Here is a 25,509-nt window from a genome sequence, read left to right as displayed (position 1 = left end):
GAGTTCTAGAGTCACGCTAACCAAGAGAAACCACAGCATCGGGCCTGTAAAAAACAAGAAGGTAAAGGACTCAGGAGCCATCACCAGAGCAGATTCAAGGGCCGTATTGTTGGAATATCCGCAAATCACATTTTTTTTTTTTAATTGTAATCAGCATCTCAGGTCTGCTCCAATGCCAATGATAAAGTTGTCAGCCTTCCCAGCCTGTGAGTGTTTTGATATAATCAAAGTCACACGCAGAAACCCACAGAAAGCTCTCACTCTACGGAGGAGCCTGCTACTGCTAGCGCACTACAGTGACAAAACAAACAAACAAAACAAAGGCAAACAACAACAAAAAACGTTCCGGACAGCTACGCTCTGTTGCCCCAGGCCTCCATCCGCCACCCTCTACCAGCTGTCCGGTAAGACGGCCCCGCTCCTAACGTAGGAGCAGCTGATTGGAGGATGCGGAGAGGGGCACGCGGCTCAGCCAATCCGGAGAGCGCAACTTGCCCTACTCTGCCCCTGACCTTCGAGCCATGCTGCCGGCTACGGGCTCCGGCGTCGGCTTGTCTGCTGCTGAGCTGGACGCCGACACCTAGAGCATGTCCTCTCCCGGGGATCCGCAGCCCGCGGCTGGGGAGCAGCCGGGAGCTGGGCTGCACTTGCGGGCGGCGGGAGGCGCGCTGCTGCTTTGCGGGCTGGCGGTACTGCTGGGCTGGGTCTGGCTGCGGTGGCAGCGCGCCTGCGGCATCCCTCCGGGGCCCGCACCCCGGCCACTGGTGGGTAACATGGGACACTTGCTGGTGCCGCGCTTCCTGCGGCGGCAGTTCTGGCTGGGCCCGGGCGGCCAGACAGACACCATGGCCTTCCACTTGCGCCTGGCCAAGCTGGCCAGTGTCTACGGCAACGTCTTCAGTTTATTCATCGGCCACAGTCTGTTGGTGGTCCTCAGCGACTTCCGCAGCGTGCGCGAGGCGCTGGTGCAGCAGGCTGAAGTGTTCAGTGACCGCCCGCGGTTGCCACTCATCTCCATCATGACCAAGGAGAAGGGTGAGCACACCGCGGGCTCCGGACCCGGGATGGCTGGGGCGGGCAGGTGGCCACCTGCGTCCTGCACTGCGCCGTGTGTGCGCGCCTGTGTGTGTGTGTGTGTGTGTGTGTGCGCGCGCGCGCGCGCGTGGTTTCTAGTGCGAGATCAAAGTGGGAGACCCATGGGAAAGTTAGGAGTCGGGGTGAGGGAGGGAATACCAAAGTGTGAAATCAGGGGCCACCCTCCCGGGAGCCATCCTTTCTCTGTCCTACACGAGACCTCCTCATTCATAGATAGGTCTGTGACTCCAACATTTCTAAACTTTGGCCCTGTTAGAAAAAGAAAAAGAAAATTCTTTTCACCCAGTGAAGGGACTCTAGCCAACCCGAACATGGCAAATATGGCTCCTAGAAGCCATTAGATTACATTCCTAAAGTTAGCCTAATGACATTCCCTAATTTGGCCACTTCCTCCTCCAGAGGCTGACTACCAAAGTCCAGATATCAAAGTACTGAAGTTCAGCAATCAAAAGCCACCTTGATTAATATGCCCAATCAGAATTAACCAACTCATTCTTAGCACCAGGTTTCCCCCTTTACCTTTATAAACTGCCATTTGCCGCTGGGTCACATCTGCCTCTTCTCTATACAGAGAGAGTCCCTTGTCATCACTCCCCCACAAATATCCCTTCCCCCTCTCCCTTGTCCTCTGTCTCCTGTCTTAGTCTTTTTTCCCTGCCCTCTGTCCCTCTGGGGCAAATCAATCTCCTTTGTTCTGAGGACTTGGTCTTGGGGTGTCTTGAACGGACTTCGAGGCCTCTCTACCCCGTGACTTTCAATTGCAAAAGTATAAGAAGATATTTTTCCTTAAGAAAGTCCAGAAGCCGGCCGGGCGGTGGTGGCGCACGCCTTTAATCCCAGCACTCGGGAGGCAGAGCCAGGCGGATCTCTATGAGTTCGAGGCCAGCCTGGGCTACCAAGTGAGTTCCAGGAAAGGCGCAAAGCTACACAGAGAAACCCTGTCTCGAAAAACCAAAAAAAAAAAAAAAAAAGTCCAGAAGCCAAGCTAGGGCCTGTTGAACTGGATGTGTTGGTTCATAGCCTCTCTAAATATTTTCACAAAGAACATGGCTGCTGTCTGCCCATGTCTTTAGAACTTGCCTGAGATGAAAAGAATATTGGGGGAGGGGCAGGGAGTATTTCAAGATAGCCTATTTACTGTGCTCCGTGGTTTCTACTCTGTTCCCATACTCCTTGTGTATTCCCTCTGCAGACACTGAGGTGTTGATCTCCACTCTTCGGCCAGCCACCAGTCCTGTATTCTGTCTTTAGACACTGAAGTACAAGACTGAGGCCATCACTTTACTTCGTTGTGGATGGCGTGGACACTTCCATTCAGGAGGGTGGCCCATGAGTTCACACTTTGACATCCCCTCCCTCACCCCGACCCCTCACTTAACTGTGGAAACTCCCCTGCAGGGCCTCAGAAAGGCTCTGGAGTTGGAGGCACCTGTAATCCAAGGAGGCAGAAGTGAGCACTGGGCTAAGACCGGCAGAATTTGAATGCTATGTGAAGTGCAGTTAGTTCTTGCTCCTAAGACCGCTCCTGCCTCTGCAGGAGATAGAAAATGAATGCTCTGGGTTACACTGCGTCTTATTGGCTTCTTGGCTAGAGATGGGTTCAAGACGGAGGACATGTGACAGCCGCTGTGTGATGCTTCTAGAGTAAGACAGGAGTCTTCAGAAGTTTACTGTGGATGAAATTTAGACCAAGAACACCTAACTAATCTGGCTTCTAGTGAGGGAAGATAAGGAAAGTATGTTAACTTGAACCTCCAGTCTCTGCACCCCTCATCCAGTTTAGGTGGCAGCTCCTCGACTTCATAGCCATAGGCCACAGTGAACAGAACTAGTTTCTGAGTTGTGTTCCAGATGCTGAGACAGGAGAATCACTTTGGCTTTCTGGCTACTGTAGTTGAAACTCTCTTTGAATTACCAGTTCTCAAATGGCATGGAGACTTCTTATTAGTTATGAAAGCTTGGCTTTAGCTTAGGCTTGTTCCCAGCTAGCTCTTACAACCTAAATTAACCCTTTTATATTAATCTATGTTCTGCCACATGGCTCATAACCTCTCCTCCATACTGTACATCCAACTCCCTCTGCTTCTCTCTGGCAAATTCCCTGCGCCTTAGGTTCCTCCCAGAGTTCCTGTGTCTCTCCAGAAGTCCCACCTATTGTCTTTGGCCTAGCTATTGGCCATTCAGCTCTTTATTAAACCAATCAAAAGGTGCATTTCACACAGTGTGTTCAAATATCCTGCAACAGGCTACCAGCTTAGTGATAAGTTCCAGATGTAATAAGAGATAGTCAATGGACTAAGGCAGAAAGTAACAGAGCAGGACACGGAGGCCGTCCTCCGGCCTCCTCATGCACCTGCCCACACATGTTACCGCCCCCACATCTGTACAGAAAAAAAAAAAAACCCTTGTATTTATACTTCATGTATAGGAATTGTCGGTAAATTATAGAGAATTAAACATGAAGACAATCAAAATCTAGGTGCTGGAGAAATGGCTCAGTGATTAAGAGTGCTTGCTATTCTTCCAGAGGGCCTGGGTTCAGTTCCCAGCACCCGTGGCAGCTCATAGCCATCTGTAACTTTTAACACCCTCTTCTGGTCTGGGTAGACACCCAGCACACATGATGCACAAACATACATTCAGGCAAAGCATACGTAAACGTAAAATAAAAAAATTTAAAACACAGAAATCTGTTGCTAAACAGACATAGTGACACACACCTATAGTCTTGAAGTTGGGAGGCTGAGGCAGGAGGATTGTAACAACTTCAAGGCTAGTGTAGACTTCAAAGTGACACCCTATCTTTAAAAAAAATGTATACATGTGGACTGGACAGATGGCTTAGTGGTTAGGAGCACTTAATATTTTTTCAAAGAACCTGAGTTCAGATCTAGCACCCATGTCAGGAAGTTCACAACCACCTATGACTTCAGCTGCCCGGAATCCAGTGCCCTTTCTGGCTTCCACGGTCATCTGCACACACACACACACACACACACACACACACACACACACACACACTGTAGATAGATAGATTTTTTAAAAATCTACACATGAGGGGCTGGAGAGATGGCTCAGAGGTTAAGAGCACTGGCTGCTCTTCCAGAGGTCCTGAGTTCAATTCCCAGCAACCACATGGTGGCTCACAACCATCTGCAATGAGATCTGGTGCCCTCTTCTGGCCTGCAGGGATACATGTGGGAAGAACACTGTATACATAATAAATAAACTTTTAAAAAAAATCTACACATGATGTCTTTAAATTTAAAACTTATGCTTATCAAAAAAATCGGATGATGAAAGGGGTTAGCTATGTATTTAAAATATATAGGAGGAAAATATCCACACAGTTGTGAATTGTGAAATAAACTCATCAGTGACCCACACTGACAATCACAGAAATGTGAATAAAAATCACATGAAGTACATTTCAGCCCTCTAGTGGCAAAAATAAAAAATTACAAGTATCCAGTGATGGCCGCTGCTTGAAACCAATGATATTCATATACCTGTGGATGTACTTTTGCTCCGCTCTTAATCTACCGAACAGTAACTTGTCAGTGTCTATTCATGTGCAGATATCCATTTTATGCCTCATCAATTTGCCCTTAGTGATGTCTGTAAAATTTGGAGGTAGTCCCTATTCAAGCACGCATTTGTCTACATAGATGTTTATGTTGAGATGCTTCTCTTTTCCCATTGCTGGGGATTGAACCCAGGGCTTTGTGCATGGTGGTTGTGCACTGTACTACTGAGCTGAACCACCACTCTTGAAAGACACTTTGTAGAGGTACTTAAAATGTAAAAGAACTCAACAACTAACCAGGTCAGCATTTCATTTACACTTGGATCCTGTACACCACATGCTAAGGATTCAGAACACGGTGTTGGTGGTTTGAATGTGGACTGCCCCCCCCCCCAGGCTCATGTCAGCAACACACACTTGTTCAGGACTTCACCCACTCCCCACAGGAAGGAGAATTGGCTGAGATGATAAAGGACATTATGGAAACTAGAGGATGAGGCAGGTACCCAGAAGTTAAGAAACATTTGATAATAGTTGGTCTATCTAGGAGCAGGTCTGTTGGGTTCATAGTGGGTACCATGTTAGTACATGTTAGGATCAAATAGGATACAGCTCTTTTTCTTTCTTTCTTTCTTTTTTTTCTTCTTTTTTTTTTGGAGACAGGGTTTCTCTGTGTAACAGTCCTGGCTGTCCTGGAACTCACTCTGTAGACCAGGCTGCCCTCGAACTTACCGAGATCCACCTGCCTCTGCCTCCCAAGTGCTGGGATTAAAGGCATGCGCCGCCACTGTCTGGCAGGATGCAGCTCTTGATGAGTTCAGGTGCTTCCGGTTTTTTGTTTTTTGTTTTTTTTTGTTTTTTTTTTTGCCATCAGCCTACATTTTGATTATTTAACATTTACTAGATCCCAATTATCCACACTCGAGGTTCTAACACTTTAGCAGGCATCTGCTGTATGCTCAGCACTGTGCAGAGGCTGGAGCTTGCATGGAGAGCAGAAGTGTGCTTTCTGCTTTTGAGTCAGTCTGGTACTGTAGTTATACTTCTATTCAGTGTTTAGAATATGGCGTTTTGAGTATGTGTTGTGGAATATCACTTTAACTAGGCAAAGCCGTGTTCCATTTGTTTATGCTGCGTTTGTTCAACGATGTAAAGATGTGTTGCTTTGCCTGCCTAAGGCACCTGATTGGTCTAACAAAAAGCTGAACAGCTGGTAGCTAGGCAGTAGAGGGATAGGCAGGGCTGTCAGGCAGAGAGAGAGAGAGAAGAGAACAAGGGAGAAAGAGAGGGAGACGCCTGGGGCCAGCCTGCGAGGCAGCCGCCAGCTGTCCGAACACGGAGTAGGACACACAGAATGAAAGAAAGGTAAAAAAAGGTCTGCAGCAAAACGGAGGTGAAGAGAAACCGGTTAAAATAAGTTGAAAGAGCTAGTGGGACAAGCGTAAGACGAGGCTGAGCATTTATAATTAGTAAGAAGTCTCCGTGTCACGATTTGGGAGCTGGTTGGCGGCACAAAAGAAAGCCTGCTACAACATGGGGGCTTTTTGCTGGAAAGGTTTTCTAAGCTGAATCTGCTGGTGTGTGGCACATAAAGATACCTAAGTGCACAATAATTTTAGGCATCAAAACTCGTTGCTTTTCGTTTTACCAGAAGTTACAATAAATAATAGCTTTGTAGCAAGTGATCCTAATTTAGACTCAGCATTTATTGGAAACAAATGTCTTTATAATGACACTTCACCAGTTGTCTTTATCTGCATAGGAACTTTGGCCTGGAGACTTGAAAATACAGACTATACCTCACGGTCGGTCCTGTTTGCTGTTCCCAGGCCTTGATCTCACCTTCCTCTCTGTCCGTTACAGGAATTGTGTTTGCGCACTACGGTCCAATCTGGAAACAGCAGAGGAAATTCTCCCATTCGACCCTTCGTCATTTTGGTTTGGGAAAGCTTAGCCTGGAGCCCAAGATTATTGAGGAGTTCCAGTACGTAAAAGAAGAAATGGAAAAACACGGAGACGCCCCCTTCAATCCCTTCCCGGTCATCAGCAATGCCGTCTCTAACATCATCTGTTCCCTGTGCTTCGGCCAACGCTTCGATTACACAAACAAGGAGTTCAAGAAGGTGCTGGATTTCATGTCCCGAGGCTTAGAAATCTGCTTGCACAGCCAGCTCTTCCTGATCAACATATGCCCCTGGTTTTACTACCTCCCCTTTGGGCCGTGTAAGGAACTAAGGCAGATTGAGAGGGACATAACCTGCTTCCTGAAAAACATCATCAAAGCACATCAGGGGTCTCTGGACGCCGGCAACCCTCAGGACTTCATCGACATGTACCTGCTGCACGTGGAGGAGGAGAGGAGGAATGGGAGTAGGACCAGCTTCGATGAGGACTACCTCTTCTACATCATCGGGGACCTCTTCATTGCCGGCACCGACACCACGACCAACTCTTTGCTCTGGTGCCTGCTGTATATGGCACTGAACCCTGATGTGCAGGGTAATTGGGAGATTGGTCCTTCCCTCAGGGTCAAGGCAGGGTATTTCTTTAAACCAGGTAGCAGCCTCTGTGATGTGCTAACTCCGGGCACTCGGGTGTCCAGGTTGGAAAACAAAATCAACACTTGGATTTTGTAGGGAGCGTAAGACGTGAACAGCGAAGCCTCAGGTTTCTAGACGGACCAGTGCCGTAGCTTGCTCGCCCTGCTTCAGTCTCCGTAGTCCAGTTCCCCCGTGAAGTCTGTGAAAGTGAAGGACCGTGAGAGAAGTAGGGTGTCTTAGGGCTGTGCAAATCGTTAATGCTCCTCTGAACCTTTCCATCTTGTTTTGAAGGTGGCGAGAACACAAGCCCAAAAGCGTCCGTGAAAGTCACAGCTGGTGCCAGCACATCAGCCCAGTGACAGCAAGTGACAGTGGCAGGAAACACTGGATGAGTAGGAGAGCGTGGTAGATTGGCTTCTACTTCAGCTGTAACTAATCACCACCAGCCTAGTCACTTCCACCAACCTGAATTTGCTCTGAGTGTTGAGATCAGAAGTGTGGCATGTGCTTCCCTGGACTAAGGACCTGGGGTGTTGGCCAGGCTGTGTCGCTCTCTGGACGCCCCAGAGGGAAATTCATTCCCTTGCTCTTGCCCGTGTTTGACCCGTTGTCCTCTTCTCCGTCGTCCATGCTTCCATAGTCACATCTGACCATGCTTCCATAGTCACATCTGACCATGCTTCCATAGTCGTCCAGGCTTCCATAGTCACATCTGACCATGCTTCCATAGTCATCCAGGCTTCCATAGTCACTCTGACCATGCTTCCATAGTCGTCCATGCTTCCATAGTCACATCTGACCATGCTTCCATAGTCGTCCAGGCTTCCATAGTCGTCCAGGCTTCCATAGTCACATCTGACCATGCTTCCATAGTCACATCTGACCATGCTTCCATAGTCACATCTGACCATGCTTCCATAGTCGTCCAGGCTTCCATAGTCACTCTGACCATGCTTCCATAGTCACATCTCCTTGGCTGGGGAAGGCTATCTTATTGATTTTACAACCCATGCTGCTTAGTAATGGGTTCGTGTTCTGAGAATATGACATTAGATGATTTCATCATTATGCAACCATCACAGGGTACACTTAAGCTAAGGTAACCATAGTGTTACTAGGCAACATAATCTTATAGGACCACACTTGTTTATATGGCCTGTGATTGACAAAAGTGTTACTCCATAGCGTATAACTGCTTAGATGGGGATACACCGAATAGCTCAGGATGTGTTCCCCATGTTTACATCCTTAATTTAGTTGGGTCAGTATAGTCCCTTCCGCTACGCACTATCAGTGGATATGATTTGAAGGTGTCCCCCAAAGGTTCATGTGCTAGAAGTTTGGTCCTCAATGCTGTCATATTGAGGAGGTAGAACCTTGAGATACCTAAAGCAAGGTAGTTAGTCACAGGAGCTTGAGAAAGCTTCATCTGGAGACAAGATTTTTGAAGAGTTCAAGTATATGAAGGAAGAACTAGGAAAACATGGCTGAATCCCTTTCCCATGCCATCTCTGACCTCCTCCAATAGGATAATGTCGTTCTTACTGGCCCTAGTTAGTTCCCATGAGATGGGTTATTGCAAAAGGAGCAGCCTTGGCCCCTGAGTCCCCCTGGATTCCTGTTTGCCCTGTGACCTCTCCCTCTCACATGCTCTCGCTGTACTGTCTGCCATGCTTTGATGTAACTGAATAGAGGCTACTGTTCTTGGACTCGGGTCTTCCAAAACTGGGGGCTAAGTGTTTCTTTATAAATCAGCACCCAGCTTCAAGTTTTCTGTAAAGAGACTAAAAACAGACAAAGACACCATGGAAAGTTTCACATTTATAAAGCACCAGGGGACAGAGTTGTGAACTTTTTCAATGGTCCATCTTGGGTTTTTTTCTTACCATAGTCGTTGTTGTGGCTACCTATTTTAACTAGCTATTACTAAGCAACAGATTATCCCCAAACTTAGTTGCTTAAAACGGTAGCTTTATTATTACATAAAGTTTTTAAGTATCAGAGCTCCAGGTCGGTGAGGAGCACATGCATATGAACCGGTATTAGCCAGCTTTTCAATGCTAGAACAGAGTGTGATTGATTGCTAATCAGCTGACAAGAGAGAAGTGTTTTGGAGAGTGGTTTCTGAAGATTCGGTCTGTGGCCTGTGTCCATGGGGCCTGTGGTAAGGCAGTGCCCTGTAGAGGGGAGTTTCCTCTGGGCAGATGTAGAAGACAAGGAAGGAAGTTCTAGGGTTGCATCATTCTCTTCAAGGGCACCCCTCACCCCCCCACCCCCCACCGCCACCCCGGCCTAAATCCTCCCACAAGGCCTCCTTCTTAATGACACCACTGTGGGAACAGACCTGCAACCCCAGGCTTTTAGGGGATGTCCTCCACTACAGCAACCCCGAAGGTGGGGTTCGTGGGGTATTTTAGACTGTCACATGATACTACTACAGCTTAGCGAGTCATGTGAGAGTTTAATGCTAGGTGCCCCGAGTCCAGCATGCTGTTTCTTTGGCCCAGTATGTTCTTGCAGCGCCCCACCACCAATGGCTTCCGGTCTCTACCAGTCCTGAATGAGGTCACCGTGGGCCACTGACCCCTTGCTGGGTAAAGTTTGCAGAACAGTGCTGACTCAACTCTCCCAGGCTCATCTGCACTTCATTCTTTGCTTTTTGCATAGAAAAGGTTCATGAAGAAATTGAGAGGGTCATTGGTTGTGACCAAGTTCCTTCCCTCACGGACAAGGCCCAGATGCCGTACACAGAAGCCACCATCATGGAGGTGCAGAGGCTTTCCATGGCGGTGCCACTGGCCATCCCTCATATGACTTCGGAGAAAACAGGCAAGTCGGGAGCCTGGCATCTCCGTGTGCCCCCGAGGGCATGCGTAGTGTGGGGAGGGGTGTGGCCACAGCAGAACTAGCTCTGTGTCCCAGGCGGAAGGGTCCAGGGATTGTTGTCTTTGGTACGGGCACCACAGTCATTCCCAGGAGTCCTCCGGCCTCCGGTGTGTGCACACTTAACACTAGCAAAACATGATGTCAACCCCCAAGTCAGCTATTTGGGCAGAAGCCATTCTGGAGTTGATAGTGGCCCCTCTAGTCTTCCCCAAATTAACCCACTTTGGTTTTTAAAATTCTGCAACCAAAGTGTAATTTAAAAATTGGAACGTTCCAGCCTGATTCGAGGGTAACCAACTTTAACCTATCACATGGCAGAGTCCAGCATGTCTTTAACCCTCGTTTATAACGAAGGGTGCCACACACCTGTAATCCCAGGGAGGCTGAAGCAGGAGAATTGTGACTTCAGGGTCAGCTGTTTCCAGGAGACAGAGAGAGGTTGATCGGGAGGGCAAAGTTTAAGGCTTCTAGAGACAGCCCAGAATGCAGGTTGGACCCACTGTGAAGTGCTCAGCACCTGTAGGGTGTTAGCCTGCAGCTGGTAACAGTGGGGTTGAGTTCCCTGCAGATCGTTTTCCTTAGCGTGCCCTCCCCATCATATTGTGTGGACAGAAAAGCCTGTAAGCTGTTTCGTTCTATGCTGGCTAGTTTTATGTCAACTTGACACAAGCTAAAGTCATCTGAGAGGAGGGAGCCTCAATTGAGAAAATGCCTCCATAAGATCAGGCTGTAGGCAAGCCTGTAGGGCAGCGGTTCTCACCCTTCCTAATGCTTTGACCCTTTATTACAGTTCCTCATGTTGTAGTGACCTCAGCCATGAAACTATTTTAATTGCTACGCCATAACTAATTTTGCTACTGTTATGAATCGTAATGTAAATGTCTGATATTTCTGACGGTCTTAGGCAAACCCCGTGAAAGGGTGTTTGACACCCAAAGGGGTCTTGACCCACAGGTTGAGAACTGCTGCTGTAGGGCATTTTCTTAGTTAGTGATTGATGGGGGAAGGCCCAGTCTATTTTGGGCGGTGAGCAAGCCATGTGAAGCAAGCCAGTAAGCAGCACCCCTCCATGGCCTCTGCGTCAGCTCCTGCCTCCAGGATCCTGCCCTGTTTGAGTTCCTGTCCTGACTTCCTTCAATGACAAACAGTGATATGGAAGTGTGAGACAAATGAACCCTTTTCCTCCCCAAGTTGGCTTTGGCCATGCTACTTCATTACAATAATAGTAACCCTAAATAAGACACACTCTGTATAAATTTTAAGAGCATATAAATCTTGGAGAAAGCTTACCTGTGTTCTACTTCTGTTTCAGTGTTTTCTTGATGGTCAGTTTTTGTGGCCTGACTTGGCTCACAGAGCCTGATCTGATTCAACACTAGCCTGCCCCTCCCATCTCAGGCTGGGTCTGGGCTAGAGCAGGAAGAAAGTGCTGGTTGATAAGATCTTCCCCTTCCCCTCAGGAACCTCAGAATGTGGTCTCCGCCAATGGCAGTGTTAAGTGGGTGAATCAAAGTGGGTGAAGAAAGCAAGCGTGGCACTGACTTCCTGTTTGTTTTCTGCAGTCCTCCAAGGCTACACTATTCCCAAAGGCACGGTGGTCATCCTCAACTTGTGGTCACTACACAGAGACCCAGCCGTTTGGGAAAAACCAGATGACTTCTGTCCTGATCGATTTCTGGATGACCAGGGACAACTTTTGAAAAGAGAAACTTTTATTCCTTTTGGGATAGGTCAGTGAAACCTTGGTTTTTAACTTCATTGTTTTGTGTGTGTGTGAGTGTGTGTGTGTGTGTGTGTGTGTACACGTGCGTGTTTGAGGTGTGTATATGTAAGTGTAGGTGTCTCGATCAGAAGACAGCTTTGCAGGAGTCTGTTCTTGCCTGACTTGTGTTGCTGACTCAGCTTTTTTTCTTCAGAAAATAAACATAAAGTAGCGCTATGGACAGAGGTGACTCATAGTGGCGTGCACTGTTTGTCTTGCATGCTTGAGCCCTCCGTTCCATCCCCAAGAGAGAAAGAAAAAAGGAGGAGGCAGTTGGACTTAATCTTTACGACTGGAAATCTTCCTTCCTCGGTGGCTTAGGCTCTTTGGGGCCTGAGAAGCAGGGGAGGTTAAGGAACTATTGGAATTGAGCACAACTTTTTAAAATTATATTTTATTTAGTGTGTGTGTGTGTCTGTGGCGGGGAGCGAGACAGATGCCCCTGCTCACACCAGAGGACAACTTGAAACACTCAGCTCTCTCCTTCCACGTGGGTCCTAGGCATTGAACTCTGGGTGTCAGGGCTCCATGTCAGCAACTGCCTCTACCATGTCACAGGCTGAGAACAAACAGGTCCTGGTCTGCTAGGCTGGTGTGTGAGGGCTTCTCTACCCTCAGTCTCTCTTTAGGTTCCTAGATTGAGGCACACAAAGCCTTTTCTGTGGAAATGGAAGGTTCCAGAAACTTTCAGCTAACTCTTCCCCTTAGTCCTCCAGGTGACGGGGAAGGCAAGGGGCAAGGTGGCTGTGGCTTGGGCTCTTGCACAGTGGCGAACTGCTTGTGCGGACAGATAAACCGAAGGAGGCTGTGGTTTTTGTGGCAGTTTTACTTTGGAACCCTCCCCAGACTCAAGTGAGACACTTGCTACAAAGGGACAGGGCTGCATCGTAATTCTCCCTCTTCCCTGATCTCACTCAGGAAAGCGAGTGTGTATGGGAGAGCAGCTGGCGAAGATGGAATTGTTCCTGATGTTTGTGAGCCTGATGCAGACTTTCACCTTTGCCTTACCCGAGGGTTCTGAGAAGCCCATCATGACTGGGAGATTTGGTCTAACCTTAGCCCCACATCCGTTTAACGTCACCGTCTCAAAGAGATGAAGATGCCCCCGAGAGGAGAGGAGGGACCGCAGGCAGGCATGTGTCCTAGACACTCTCCATGCTGTCGAGCACGGGCCCAGCAACTCAGCGCAGCCAAGAGAGGCTCCAGACGAGAGACTGGAGGGAAAGGATCCCACTCCATGGACGCCTCCTGCCCGCTGGGAAGCATGGATGCGGGATTGAGTTGTGTGGATTCCACGGGGAGCAGACCGCATCTCTCAGCCTCCATCGTCCCGTGGTAAAATGAGGGTAGTGAAATTTCTCATGGTCTCTCTGCTGTTAGCGAATGTTGGGCAATTCAGTAGTAGATATCCTGCCTTCAGACCTTTCAGGGCCCCTGAGAGCATGGAAGTGCATTCAGCATGGACCCTTGGTCGGAAAGGGATGCAGGTCCAGGTTATATTTTTTCTCGTTAATTTTTTTTTTTTTTAAGCATAGGTTCTATATCAGTTTCTTTGGGCTTGTCTTATGAGTATCTTTTGTGTTTAGGGCTGGGTTCTCTACTTTCTATAAAGCTAGAGTGAAATTTCCTCTTGCCCCGGACACTGAGGAAAAAGAGAAGCATTCTCTTGAGGTCATTGCCTACCTGTGTGGCTGCTGTCTGTACCCACGTGAGCAGTGAGTCCGGTGCCCAGCCCAGGTCCGTCCGCTCTGCTCGGCTGTGTGCAGAGGTCAGCTCTGCCTTGACTTGGGCCCCGGATGCTGGGCTGGGCAACTTAATAATGGAATTGTGGAACTGGTCAATCATTCAAATGATTCTGAACTTCCTAGTGTGACTGACTTGAATAGTCTCCAAGACAAGGAGCCATTTCTTGATAAGTGGGCCTCTAGTGGCCTTTCCAGGGGCCGCATGGAAATGTGGGAAAGGATTTATCATAATGGTGGATTACTGCGGGCCTTCTGCTGCTGGGATCCTTGACAGTCAAGTGTCAGCTCAGTGTACCCAAGTCTGGCCCTTCCCTTGGGTCTCCCACAGTACTGTGGAAGGAACCGTGGTGATACTGAGTCTTTCTTCGGGAGGCACTGTACGGATGTTTTATTGTGTGTGTATGCAACCCTCACACTGAGGGAGCTGTGCAATGCTAAGGCCCATAATTAAAAGATACCATCACGGGGTCTCGAAGATACTTGGCCTTGTGACTGGAAAGTGCTTTCTGAGCCCCTTCTCAGTGTTGACCCCACATGGTCCTGAAGCTGTGTCTTCCGTTACCTGTGCCCTTCTCTATCCCAGTGAACCCTTTGGGGCCTGGCTCCATACTGCTGCCTCCTCCTCACTATGCCTTATTCTTAGTAGGTGCCCAGGCAACTTGGGAGTGAGTTAGGGAAGGTGCCTAAGAGGAAAGTCCATCTATGTGTTTATTGCTGCCACTTTAGGATAATTTTAAAACACAGTATAATTTGCCCTACCCATTTAAGCCAGTGTTTAACAACACACTAAACTCTTTTCTTAGCATTTAAAGAACCATTTTACGCAAATTTAGAATGATGCCTTAGCTGCTAAAACATGATACAGAGTGAAAGCTTCCAGCATCTTCCCACAGACTTCTTGCCCAGGTACCCAGGCTGACTTCCAGATGCTTACTAAGGGAGAAATAACAGCTGCTGAATAGAAATCTAATATGACTAAGAAGGAAAATGTAGAATAGTTTATAACCAAGTGTTGATTACGTTTTGATTCTACAACCTTTATATTACCCACCATAATGTTTTAATAAGTTACAAGCACTTTCAAAATAGATGCACGAAGTACAGGCTCATCTCTAGGTACCCTGAAGATTGCTTTAGACCAGCACACTGAATGTAGAGGGACTGAGTGAGGCTGTACACGTTGTGGATAAGATGGCGCATGGATAGTCTGTCCTGACCTGAAATCCGTGTGATTTTAAACCTCAGCGTTTGCAAGCTCCTTCCTTCCCCCTTGACTCACACATGGATTTCTGGACCTCCTAACCAAAGACTTCACACCATACTTGAAAAGGACTTCTGCCTTCTAGGAGATGACATCGGAGTCCTGAGTTTATCCAGCAGTTTAATACCGTGCCTCAAGCTGTAGCACTTTGAAAATCCCTTTACGCGCTTTGCCATAGACGGACTGTGCTTTCCCCAAATACTCTGATATTTTACACTTCATGCTTCATCTGAAATGTGAAAATGACTTTAGTTGGTTTTCAGAGTCTAACGAGGTCTGGACCTCATCTTCAATGGCGCTCTTATTAAACCTTTAATTTCAATGGAGACGGTGTTATGTCTGGGTTATGTCTGTTTGCTTTTAGTTGCTTAGCAATTTTTGTTGTTTTTACGAAATTTGGTCAAAAAGGAAGAGGAAGCAGACCTCCAGAGAGAGGGGTTCACACTGTAGTGCAGGTGTAGAGAGGGGTTCACACTGTAGTGCAGGTGTAGAGAGGGGTTCACACTACAGTGCAGGTGTAGAGAGGGGTTCACACTGTAGTGCAGGTGTAGAGAGAGGGGTTCACACTGTAGTACAGGTGTAGAGAGGGGGGTTCACACTGTAGTGCAGGTGTAGAGAGGGGTTCACACTACAGTGCAGGTGTAGAGAGGGGTTCACACTGTAGTGCAGGTATAGAGAGAGGGGTTGACACTGTAGTGCAGGTGTAGAGAGAGGGGGGTTCACACTGTAGTGCAGGTGTAGAGAGGGGTTGACACTGTAGTACAGGTGTAGAGAGAGGGTTCACACTGTAGTACAGGTGTAGAGAGAGGGGTTCACACTGTAGTGCAGGTGTAGAGAGAGGGTTCACACTGTAGTGCAGGTGTAGAGAGGGGTTCACACTATAGTGCAGGTGTAGAGAGAGGGGTTCACACTGTAGTGCAGGTGTAGAGAGGGGTTCACACTGTAGTGCAGGTATAGAGAGGGGTTCACACTGTAGTGCAGGTGTAGAGAGAGGGGTTCACACTGTAGTGCAGGTGTAGAGAGAGGGGTTCACACTGTAGTACAGGTGTAGAGAGAGGGGTTCACACTGTAGTGCAGGTGTAGAGAGGGGTTCACACTGTAGTGCAGGTATAGAGAGAGGGGTTCACACTGTAGTGCAGGTGTAGAGAGAGGGGTTCACACTGTAGTGCAGGTGTAGAGAGAGGGGTTCACACTATAGTGCAGGTGTAGAGAGGGGGGTTCACACTGTAGTGCAGGTGTAGAGAGAGGGGTTCACACTACAGTGCAGGTGTAGAGAGGGGTTCACACTACAGTGCAGGTGTAGAGAGGGGGGTTCACACTGTAGTGCAGGTGTAGAGAGGGGTTCACACTACAGTGCAGGTGTAGAGAGGGGTTCACACTGTAGTGCAGGTATAGAGAGAGGGGTTCACACTGTAGTGCAGGTGTAGAGAGAGGGGTTCACACTGTAGTGCAGGTGTAGAGAGAGGGGTTCACACTGTAGTGCAGGTGTAGAGAGAGGGGTTCACACTGTAGTGCAGGTGTAGAGAGAGGGGTTCACACTATAGTGCAGGTGTAGAGAGGGGGGTTCACACTGTAGTGCAGGTGTAGAGAGAGGGGTTCACACTACAGTGCAGGTGTAGAGAGGGGTTCACACTACAGTGCAGGTGTAGAGAGGGGGGTTCACACTGTAGTGCAGGTGTAGAGAGGGGTTCACACTACAGTGCAGGTGTAGAGAGGGGTTCACACTGTAGTGCAGGTGTAGAGAGGGGTTGACACTGTAGTACAGGTGTAGAGAGAGGGTTCACACTGTAGTACAGGTGTAGAGAGAGGGGTTCACACTGTAGTGCAGGTGTAGAGAGGGGTTCACACTGTAGTGCAGGTATAGAGAGGGGTTCACACTGTAGTGCAGGTGTAGAGAGAGGGGTTCACACTGTAGTGCAGGTGTAGAGAGAGGGGTTCACACTGTAGTACAGGTGTAGAGAGAGGGGTTCACACTGTAGTGCAGGTGTAGAGAGGGGTTCACACTGTAGTGCAGGTATAGAGAGAGGGGTTCACACTGTAGTGCAGGTGTAGAGAGAGGGGTTCACACTGTAGTGCAGGTGTAGAGAGGGGTTCACACTGTAGTGCAGGTGTAGAGAGAGGGGTTCACACTGTAGTGCAGGTGTAGAGAGGGGTTCACACTATAGTGCAGGTGTAGAGAGAGGGGTTCACACTGTAGTGCAGGTGTAGAGAGGGGTTCACACTGTAGTGCAGGTGTAGAGAGGGGTTCACACTGTAGTGCAGGTGTAGAGAGGGGTTCACACTGTAATACAGGTGTAGAGAGAGGGGTTCACACTGTAGTACAGGTGTAGAGAGGGGGGTTCACACTGTAGTGCAGGTGTAGAGAGGGGTTCACACTACAGTGCAGGTGTAGAGAGGGGGGTTCACACTGTAGTGCAGGTGTAGAGAGGGGTTCACACTACAGTGCAGGTGTAGAGAGGGGTTCACACTGTAGTGCAGGTGTAGAGAGGGGTTCACACTGTAGTGCAGGTGTAGAGAGGGGTTCACACTGTAGTGCAGGTGTAGAGAGGGGTTCACACTGTAGTGCAGGTATAGAGAGGGGTTCACACTAGTGCAGGTGTAGAGAGGGGTTCACACTAGTGCAGGTGTAGAGAGGGGTTCACACTGTAGTGCAGGTATAGAGAGGGGTTCACACTGTAGTGCAGGTGTAGAGAGGGGTTCACACTGTAATACAGGTGTAGAGAGAGGGTTTCACACTGTAGTGCAGGTCTAGAGAGGGGTTCACACTGTAGTACAGGTCCAGAGAGAGGGGTTCACACTGTAGTGCAGGTCTAGAGAGGGGTTCACACTGTAGTACAGGTCCAGAGAGAGGGGTTCACACTGTAGTGCAGGTATAGAGAGGGGTTCACACTGTAGTGCAGGTGTAGAGAGAGGGGTTCACACTGTAGTGCAGGTGTAGAGAGAGGGGTTCACACTGTAGTGCAGGTGTAGAGAGACGGGTTCACACTGTAGTGCAGGTGTAGAGAGGGGGGGTTCACACTGTAGTGCAGGTCTAGCCTTTGGACGGGAGGGTAACTCTTTTTAAAATATGCCCTCAAGCCCGGCGGTGGTGGCACACGCCTTTAATCCCAGCACTTGAGAGGCAGAGCCAGGTGGATCTCTGAGTTCGAGGCCAGCCTGGGCTACCAAGTGAGTTCCAGGAAAGGCGCAAAGCTACACAGAGAAACCCTGTCTCGAAAAAAACAAAAAAACAAAACAATAAAAAAAAAAATGCCCTCAGAGGACCTGGTACAGAGAGATGTCCAAGCAAGCCAGATTTTTTTATAGTTTATTTGATGTGTGTGAAGGTTTTGCCTGGTGTACATCTGCACTACACACATGCTTAGCATCTACAGAGCCAAAAGATACCACCCCCTGGGACTGGAGTTACAGCTGTTTGTGAGCTGCCATGGGTGGGGGTGCTGGGAACTGAACCTGGGTCCCTTGTGAGAGTTAAAAGTACTTTTAACTGCTATGCTCTGTTTTCTTATAGCTCACACCAAACCTTCCCGCACAGTTAGGAGAAGGCTGTGTCTGGTGTAAGCCCGTTGTGGCACATTACTGAGTACCTGTCTCTAGAGATTAGCCTGGGATCTCACCAAGATTATTATGTCTGTTGATTGAGACGGATGGTGTGTGTGTATCTCAATGCTGCCTGATGCATTCTCTGACGTACCCTTACCTATTTGAAGACTAGAGCCAGAAAAATGGAGGCTATTTGCCTTCTTTTCTTGATGAAATGCCATTAACCAAGGAAAGTGAAGCTCATGTCAGAGGGAGAGACTGAAAATGAAGCACTACATGTAGAGCCCTGTGGTGGTTTGAAAGAAGCTGGCCCCCACAGGGAGTGGCACTATTAGGAGGTGTGGCCTTGTTGAAGTAGGTGGGGCCTTATTGGAGGAAGTGTGTCACTGTGGGGGCGGGCTTTGAGGTCTCCTGTGCTCAAGCTATACCCAGTTCAGACCACTTCCTGTTGCCTGCTGGTCAAGGTGTAGGACTCTTAGCTCCTTCTCCAGCACCACATCTGCCTACATGCCACCATGTCCCACCATGATGATAATGGACTGAACTTCTGAAACTGTAAGTCAGCCCCAACTAAATGTTTCACTTTTATAAGAGTTGCTGTGGTCATGGTGTCTCTTCACAGCAATAGAAATCCTAAGACAAGTCTAGAGGAAGTTCGTTCCAGGACATTGTCTGACCCTCTCCTTAAAGTCATGTATGCTCAAGATGCCTACAACCCCATCTCCCTCTTGAAAGAATAGGATATAATTTCTTTTAACCCCTCTGGGGCCTTTTGTACCAGACTTCCTGTGATGCCCCTTTCAGGTCCTTCTTGTGGGGTGTCTACCCACCAACCCCACAGTTCCCCAGAGCTTTCTTGAGTGGGAGCAGCAGGAAATATTAGAAGGATTTAGAATGTGGAGATAAACAGACAGAAAATACAGGACAGCCTCAAGAGGGCCTGGAACCTTTCCAACAGGCCCTGACTGTCTCTGTTCCAGGGTATTTATAGAAACACCAAGGGGTGGAGCAAACCCCACCCCCCCACCCCCCACCCCCACCCCCGCTGCCCAGCACAGCCAAGTGCAGAAGACCATCTCAGACACCTGCACTCAGGCCCGTGGTCCAATCATCCTCTCTACGCAGACCTGCTAGGTAAAGCCACTAGGAACCTGAGAATGGGCTTCCAGGCCTTCCTAGATCAGAAAAAGGAGCTTTTAAGTACCTGGAACATCTTTGCCAGTGGATGATGAGCTAGCTCTGCCGGCTTTCCCAGAGCAACTTTTCCTCGTCACAGCCCAAAGACCAGCGCCACAGAGAGGCCTCATCCCACATTCCTGGTAAAACTCATTCCCTTTTTTTTTTTTAAAAAAAAAAAAAAAAAAAGATTTATTTATTACGTATACAGCAGGTATGATTGCAGGCCAGAAGAGGGCACCAGATCTCATTACAGATGGCTGTGACCACCATATGGTTGCTGGGAATTGAACTCAGGACCTCTAGAAGAGCAGCCAGTGCTCTTAACCACTGAGCCATCTCTCCAGCCCTGGTAAAACTGATTCCCAAGAACTTCTTTTCCTCTTATCTTCTGTGTCCCATCTCCCACCTCCCACCTTCCCCTCCCCATTACCTTCACTTCCCATCCCCCACCTCCCACCTTCCCCTCCCCATTGCCTTCACTTCCCACTTCCCACCTTCCCCTCCCCATTGCCTTCACTTCCCATCCCCCACCTCCTCTATCCTCCCTCTCCTCTCTCCCACCTCAGGCCCACGGAATACAAAGTACAGGCTGTACTCTGTGCCTCACTAGAGCAAGTGCCTCATGCTGTGCACGTGTTGAGCAAATGGAGACCGAAGTGAATCTGAGGGAAGGTGATGATTTGCCCCTGGTCTAACCTTACACCGCGGCTGTCTCCCACCGCAGGGATTGGGGTGGTGCCCCAAGTAGATGTTTCAGTTGAACCAGCAATCACAGCGTGAGGACACACAGGAAATTCAATTGGTTGACACTGTCAAGTCCCCTTTTGTTCTGTTGTGTTGCTTTTAAGAAGCAAATTATTGAGAAGGTATTTGTTCAGCAGTAAATAATTTATTAGCTGTCTTAGTCACTGTTCTGTTGCTCTGAAGAGACACCATGATTAAGTCAACACTTATTTTTTAAAAAAAAACAAAACATTTTTGCGGCAGACTTGTTTATATAGTTCAGAGGTTTAGTCCATTTTCACCATGGTGGCACATGTGGCATTGGAAAAGTAGTCAAGAACTATATCCTGATCCACAGGCCAAGAGAAAGACACTGGGCCTGGCATGGGCTTTTGAAACCTCAAAGTCCACCCCATGACACACTTCCTCCAACAAGGCCACACCTCCTAGTCCTTCTAGTCCTTTCCAATAGTGCCACTCCCTGGTGACTAAGCCATCCAATATATGAGCCTATGGGGGACATTCTTATTCAAACCACCACATTTGCTACGTGGTTATTTTGTTTTTGTTTTTTGAGACAGAGTCTCACAGTGTAACCAAGGCTGGCTTGGAATTCACTGTGTAGTCCAGGCTGGCCTTGAATTCATGTCCATCCTCCTGCCTCAGCCTCCTGAGTGTTGGGCTTACAAGTATGCGCCATCTTGCCTCCTAAAAATGGTAGCTCTCACGGAGGACTCACTCAGTTTTCCTTTAGGGGGCACAGCTAATGGAGCAAGCAGGGTGATCACCAAGCATTGCCTCTTTCGGTCTAGGGCTTCACACCCAGATTCCTCCTCAGACAGCATTGTTTCCAGGACTGGCCAGGTGTTTTATGCCAGTGCCTGCCATGAGCTTTTGTTTGTTCATAATTCCCACACTCATTTTCCAGTGTTTTGGAATCACTGAAGCTTGCTTTGCTCCCTTCCCACTGCAGAAGCAGAGCCCAGAGAAATAGGACTTCAGATTCTCAAGGAGCCAGACGTGCCTCTCTGTGCACTGGGATTTGTGTCCTGACACAGCGCACTCAGCCCCAGAACACTCGTGAGACAGAGCTTTATGCTATGAGAGGCAGGCTTTTCTCTGAGGAAACATTGGCATTTATTCACATACAACCTATATCTGGATAGAATTCCACAAAACAAGTCAAACTCACGTTGCCAATTATCAGATGAAAAAAAAAATGTCATGATCAGAACCCCAGAAGCCACCTCGTTGTCATAACCCTCCAAACCACCAGTACATCTTCCCAAGGCTCCCCTGAGCGGATTATTTGGGACTTTGCAGCAAGCCCCTTTACCTGCTGAGCCATCTGGCTGGCCTGCTAGTGGCCAGATCTTGAGTAGAAACCTCAGTCTGCTTCAAGAGCGTAGAACACAGAGAGAGTTCCTGTCCTTTCCTGTCCTAGGGTGAGTTCAAGTCCACACAGCTTAAACCGAGGCTCCTTTCCCCAAGGTTCCCAGCATCAGAAAGTTACTGAAGATGATTTCCTCTGCAAAAATCACCGAAGCTCTTCTCAATTTTGGCCCCACTTTAAAGCTGCTTATGAGGCGTAATGCTGTTGGTGACCAGTCTCTGCAGAAATAACAAGGAAAATGATAAGCCACTAAATAGTATAGCTTGAGAATATTCACATCAGCCAACGACACAAAACAGCACAGAGCCCACCCTCTGAGATTTTTTAAAGAATGGCATCATTCGTGTGTGTGTGTGTGTGTGTGTGTGTGTGTGTGTGTGATGCATGTGTGTGTGTGATGCATGTGTAGGTGTTACACACCCAGGGGTCAGAGGGAGGTTCAAGCACCTGTGTGACTACGTGAAGCCAAAGCAGGATGTTGGATTTCCTCCTCCATGATGCTCCATCCCTGTGATTCTCAACCTGTGGGTCACAACACCTTTGCAGCTTGAATGACCCTTTCTCTCTCTTTTTTTTTTTTTTTTTTTTTTTTTGGTTTTTCGAGACAGGGTTTCTCTGTGTAGCTTTGCGCCTTTCCTGGGACTCACTTGGTAGTCCAGGCTGGCCTCGAACTCACAGAGATCCGCCTGGCTCTGCCTCCCGAGTGCTGGGATTAAAGGCGTGCGCCACCACCGCCCGGCTTGAATGACCCTTTCACAAGGGTCACCTAAGATCACTGAAAAACACCGATATTTACATTGCAATTCATAACAGTAGCAAAATTACAGTTATGAAGTACCAAGGAAAATAATTTTAAGGTTGGGGGTCACCACAACATGAGGAACTGTATTAAAGGGTCGCAGCATTAGGAAGGTTGAGAACCACTGGGCTATCCTGTTTTTAGAACCAGAGTTTCTCACTGAACCTGCATCTTACTACTTCAGCTGTGCTGGCTGGCCAGCAAGCTCTGGAGATCCTCTCATTTCCACCCCCACCCCCCCACCCCACCCCCACCCCCCGTGCTGGGGTTCCCTGCCCTGCTCAGCTTTATGTGATGCTGGACATTCCAGCTGAGGTCTTCTTGCAAACATTCCCACAGGACTGGCATCAGTCTTGATGAGGCAGGGATTTTAACTGTGCTGGGACCATTGGTTGTTTTAGAAATTAAAATAGCTATTCCCACTTCATACCAAAATCAATTTCAACATATCTAAAAAGTAAAAATTGTGTGTGTGTGTGTGTGTGTGTGTGTGTGTGTGTGTGTGTGTGTGAAATACCTGGTAAGAGAACAGGGAAGTACCTTTCAAAGCATGAAAAGGTAATGGAATCAGGAGTTATCACTGCAGGATCCCCCAAACAGAAACACAAGGACTCTTCACTGATGACAGGATCAGGCTGTAGCTACTAAGTGGCAGCAGTCTGTTGGAACAGCAGTGGCCGATCTGAGCAGTGTCATAGCAGAGGTTTGGAAGAGCAATTCACCCATTTCCTTCCTCTAGGCTTTCACGTTCTGGTGCCTAGTGGACTCTCTCAGCATGTTTCCGTGCAGGAAAAACAAGGCCAGAGAAGCCCCGTGGTCTTCACCACTGAGGACCACTGAGGATGGCCAAGGACTTCCACAGTGCTTGACTGCAGCTGACAGCAGCTGCTGCTGACCTTCATCCCATGCCACCACCACAGATCCCTAGAACTGCAAAAAAAAACCAAACCAAAACAAAACGGAAAACAAACAAACAAACAAACAAACCTCTGGGGCCACTATCACCGAGAGACAGACAAAATATATATAATAAGATATTAGCAAAACAAATTCAACACTATATTCAAACTATTATATGCCATGACCAAGTGGAATTGATCCCTGGTTCGCTACATTGTTGTAGAATATTATTTAAGGTGTGTTACTTCTGTTTGTGTTGCATTTGTTTAACTCTGGGAAGCTGTGTTACTGTGCCTGTCTAAAACACCTGATGGTCTAATAAAGAGCTGAATGGCCAATAGTGAGGCAGGAGAGAGGAATAGGCAGGGCTGCCAGGCAGAGAGGATAAATAGAAGGAGAAATGTGGGAAGAGGGGACTGAAAAGGAGGAGCCAGAGAAGGAGAAGGACATTAGGGGTGTTGGGGTCCACAGAGGTTTCCTAGTGAGATCTGAGCTTGCTTTACCCAGCAGGGCTGCATAAAGGGATGGATTGACCACATGCGTGGTTACCAGGTACTTGGAAGGGTCTCCATTTGGCTCTGCTAGGGGGAGGTCTTTTGCTCCATACCTTGGCATTTCTATAAATAGTCCTTTAGAAGAGACAGAAGGGGCTGGTGGGTTTTGACCAGGCCCTCCTGAGGCTATCCTGTGTTTCTATCCGTCTCTCTCCTCTATATTTCTATCTAAATATTTTCCACTTCTCCCTGCTCAAGAGTATCCTGGGGAAACAAGTGGGGGCGGGTCCCCCACACAGGAGCCAGCCACCAGCTACACAGCCACAGAGTAAAAGTAAGATTTACAGAAGTAAGAGAACAGGAAAAGCCCAGAGGCAAAGGATAGATGGGATAATTTAAGTTAAAGAAAGCTGGCAAGAAAAAAGCCAAGCTAAGGCCAGGCATTCATAATTAAGCATACGCCTCTGTGTGTGGATTTATTTGGAAGCTGGCTGGCGGGCCCCCAAAAAGAGTAAAAACAATAACACTACATGCAAATCAATCAGAATGATACGATATGCCACACTATCATAATAAAATATAAATATTTGCAGAAGTAGTGCTTGACAATTTTTCACATTTATAACAAATTTTAAAAATTTGTATCAATGTTTTGCTAAATGTGTAGTTACACGACATTCAAATACTTATTTTTTTTTTACCTGTATACTGGTCTATATAATGCCATCTAGTGCTTCTCAGTAGTTAGAGAAGCCTCATTTAGCCGTGAATGATGGCCAAAGCAGAGACTCAATTCATTGAAGGTCTGGGATCCAGAACCTACATGTTCTGACCCTTGCTCTAGTTACACCAAATAATCAAGACTCCAAGCAAGCAACCTTGGCAGAAGCAACACAGTGTGGTTCTTATTACCTATGATTTCGTGTTTAAATATCCATCGATTCCAATCTATGCATTTATTCAAGAGATTATTTTGAGTAAGAAACGAGGCTCAGAGCTGGAGAGATGGTTCAATGGTTTGACCTCAGAGGACGAAGGTTTGGTTCCCAGCACCCACTCGATGGCACAACCATCCATGACTCTATTTCCAGGGACTCTACTGCCCTCCTCTGACCTCTGAGGCCGCCAGGCACACCACAGACGGTGCAGGTGCATGTACATACACACAGGCACATACACACAGGCGAACACTCATACACATAAAATAAATAAAACCAAAAAAGAAACATGGCGGCGGGATACTGCAGAAGAGAGGGTGCAGTGGATGCAGGCGCCTGAACTGGCACACCCACTGCAGTCATGGACTCACAGCAGCTGAAGTTACTTGCACTAGGCCCGCTTGCACCCTGCTCACAATCAGGCATGGGGAGGGGAAGGGCTCATGGGCCCATACTCCTGACTGCTGAACCTTTGTTTACAGTCGGGCACCCACTGCTGATCCCAACAGGCTCCGACAGGCTGGCTCAAAACTCCTGGTCACAGATGGTCCTCGGGAAACTCAGTGCTCTGCAAAACAAAGCAAATAGAAATGTGAGAAAGATGCGTAAGGAAGTGGGATAGACCGGTGGAGGGTGTGTGTGTGTGTGTGTGTGTGTGTGTGTGTGTGTGTGTGTGTGATTGGTATGCATTATACGGTTGTCAAAGAAAATTCTGATTAATAAGA

At 48.1% G+C, this 25,509-nt stretch overlaps 1 protein-coding gene across 1 annotated transcript; it reads left to right on the top strand.

The window, feature by feature from the left end:
* The first annotated feature begins 475 nt into the window (after window positions 1-475).
* On the top strand, window positions 476-15,141 carry LOC131913561 (cytochrome P450 2U1). The gene is made up of 5 exons (XM_059266248.1): window positions 476-1,035; window positions 6,485-7,120; window positions 9,829-9,990; window positions 11,610-11,777; window positions 12,728-15,141. Exons 1-5 carry the CDS (start codon window positions 588-590, stop codon window positions 12,904-12,906), a joined length of 1,593 nt encoding a protein of 530 aa, XP_059122231.1. The 5' UTR covers window positions 476-587; the 3' UTR covers window positions 12,907-15,141.
* The last annotated feature ends 10,368 nt before the right edge of the window (window positions 15,142-25,509 follow it).

Source organism: Peromyscus eremicus, chromosome 6, assembly GCF_949786415.1.
Source record: "Peromyscus eremicus chromosome 6, PerEre_H2_v1, whole genome shotgun sequence".
Taxonomy (NCBI): Eukaryota; Metazoa; Chordata; class Mammalia; order Rodentia; family Cricetidae; genus Peromyscus; species Peromyscus eremicus.
Note: the sequence above shows the minus strand (reverse complement) of the source record. Positions and strands in the feature narration are given on the sequence as shown.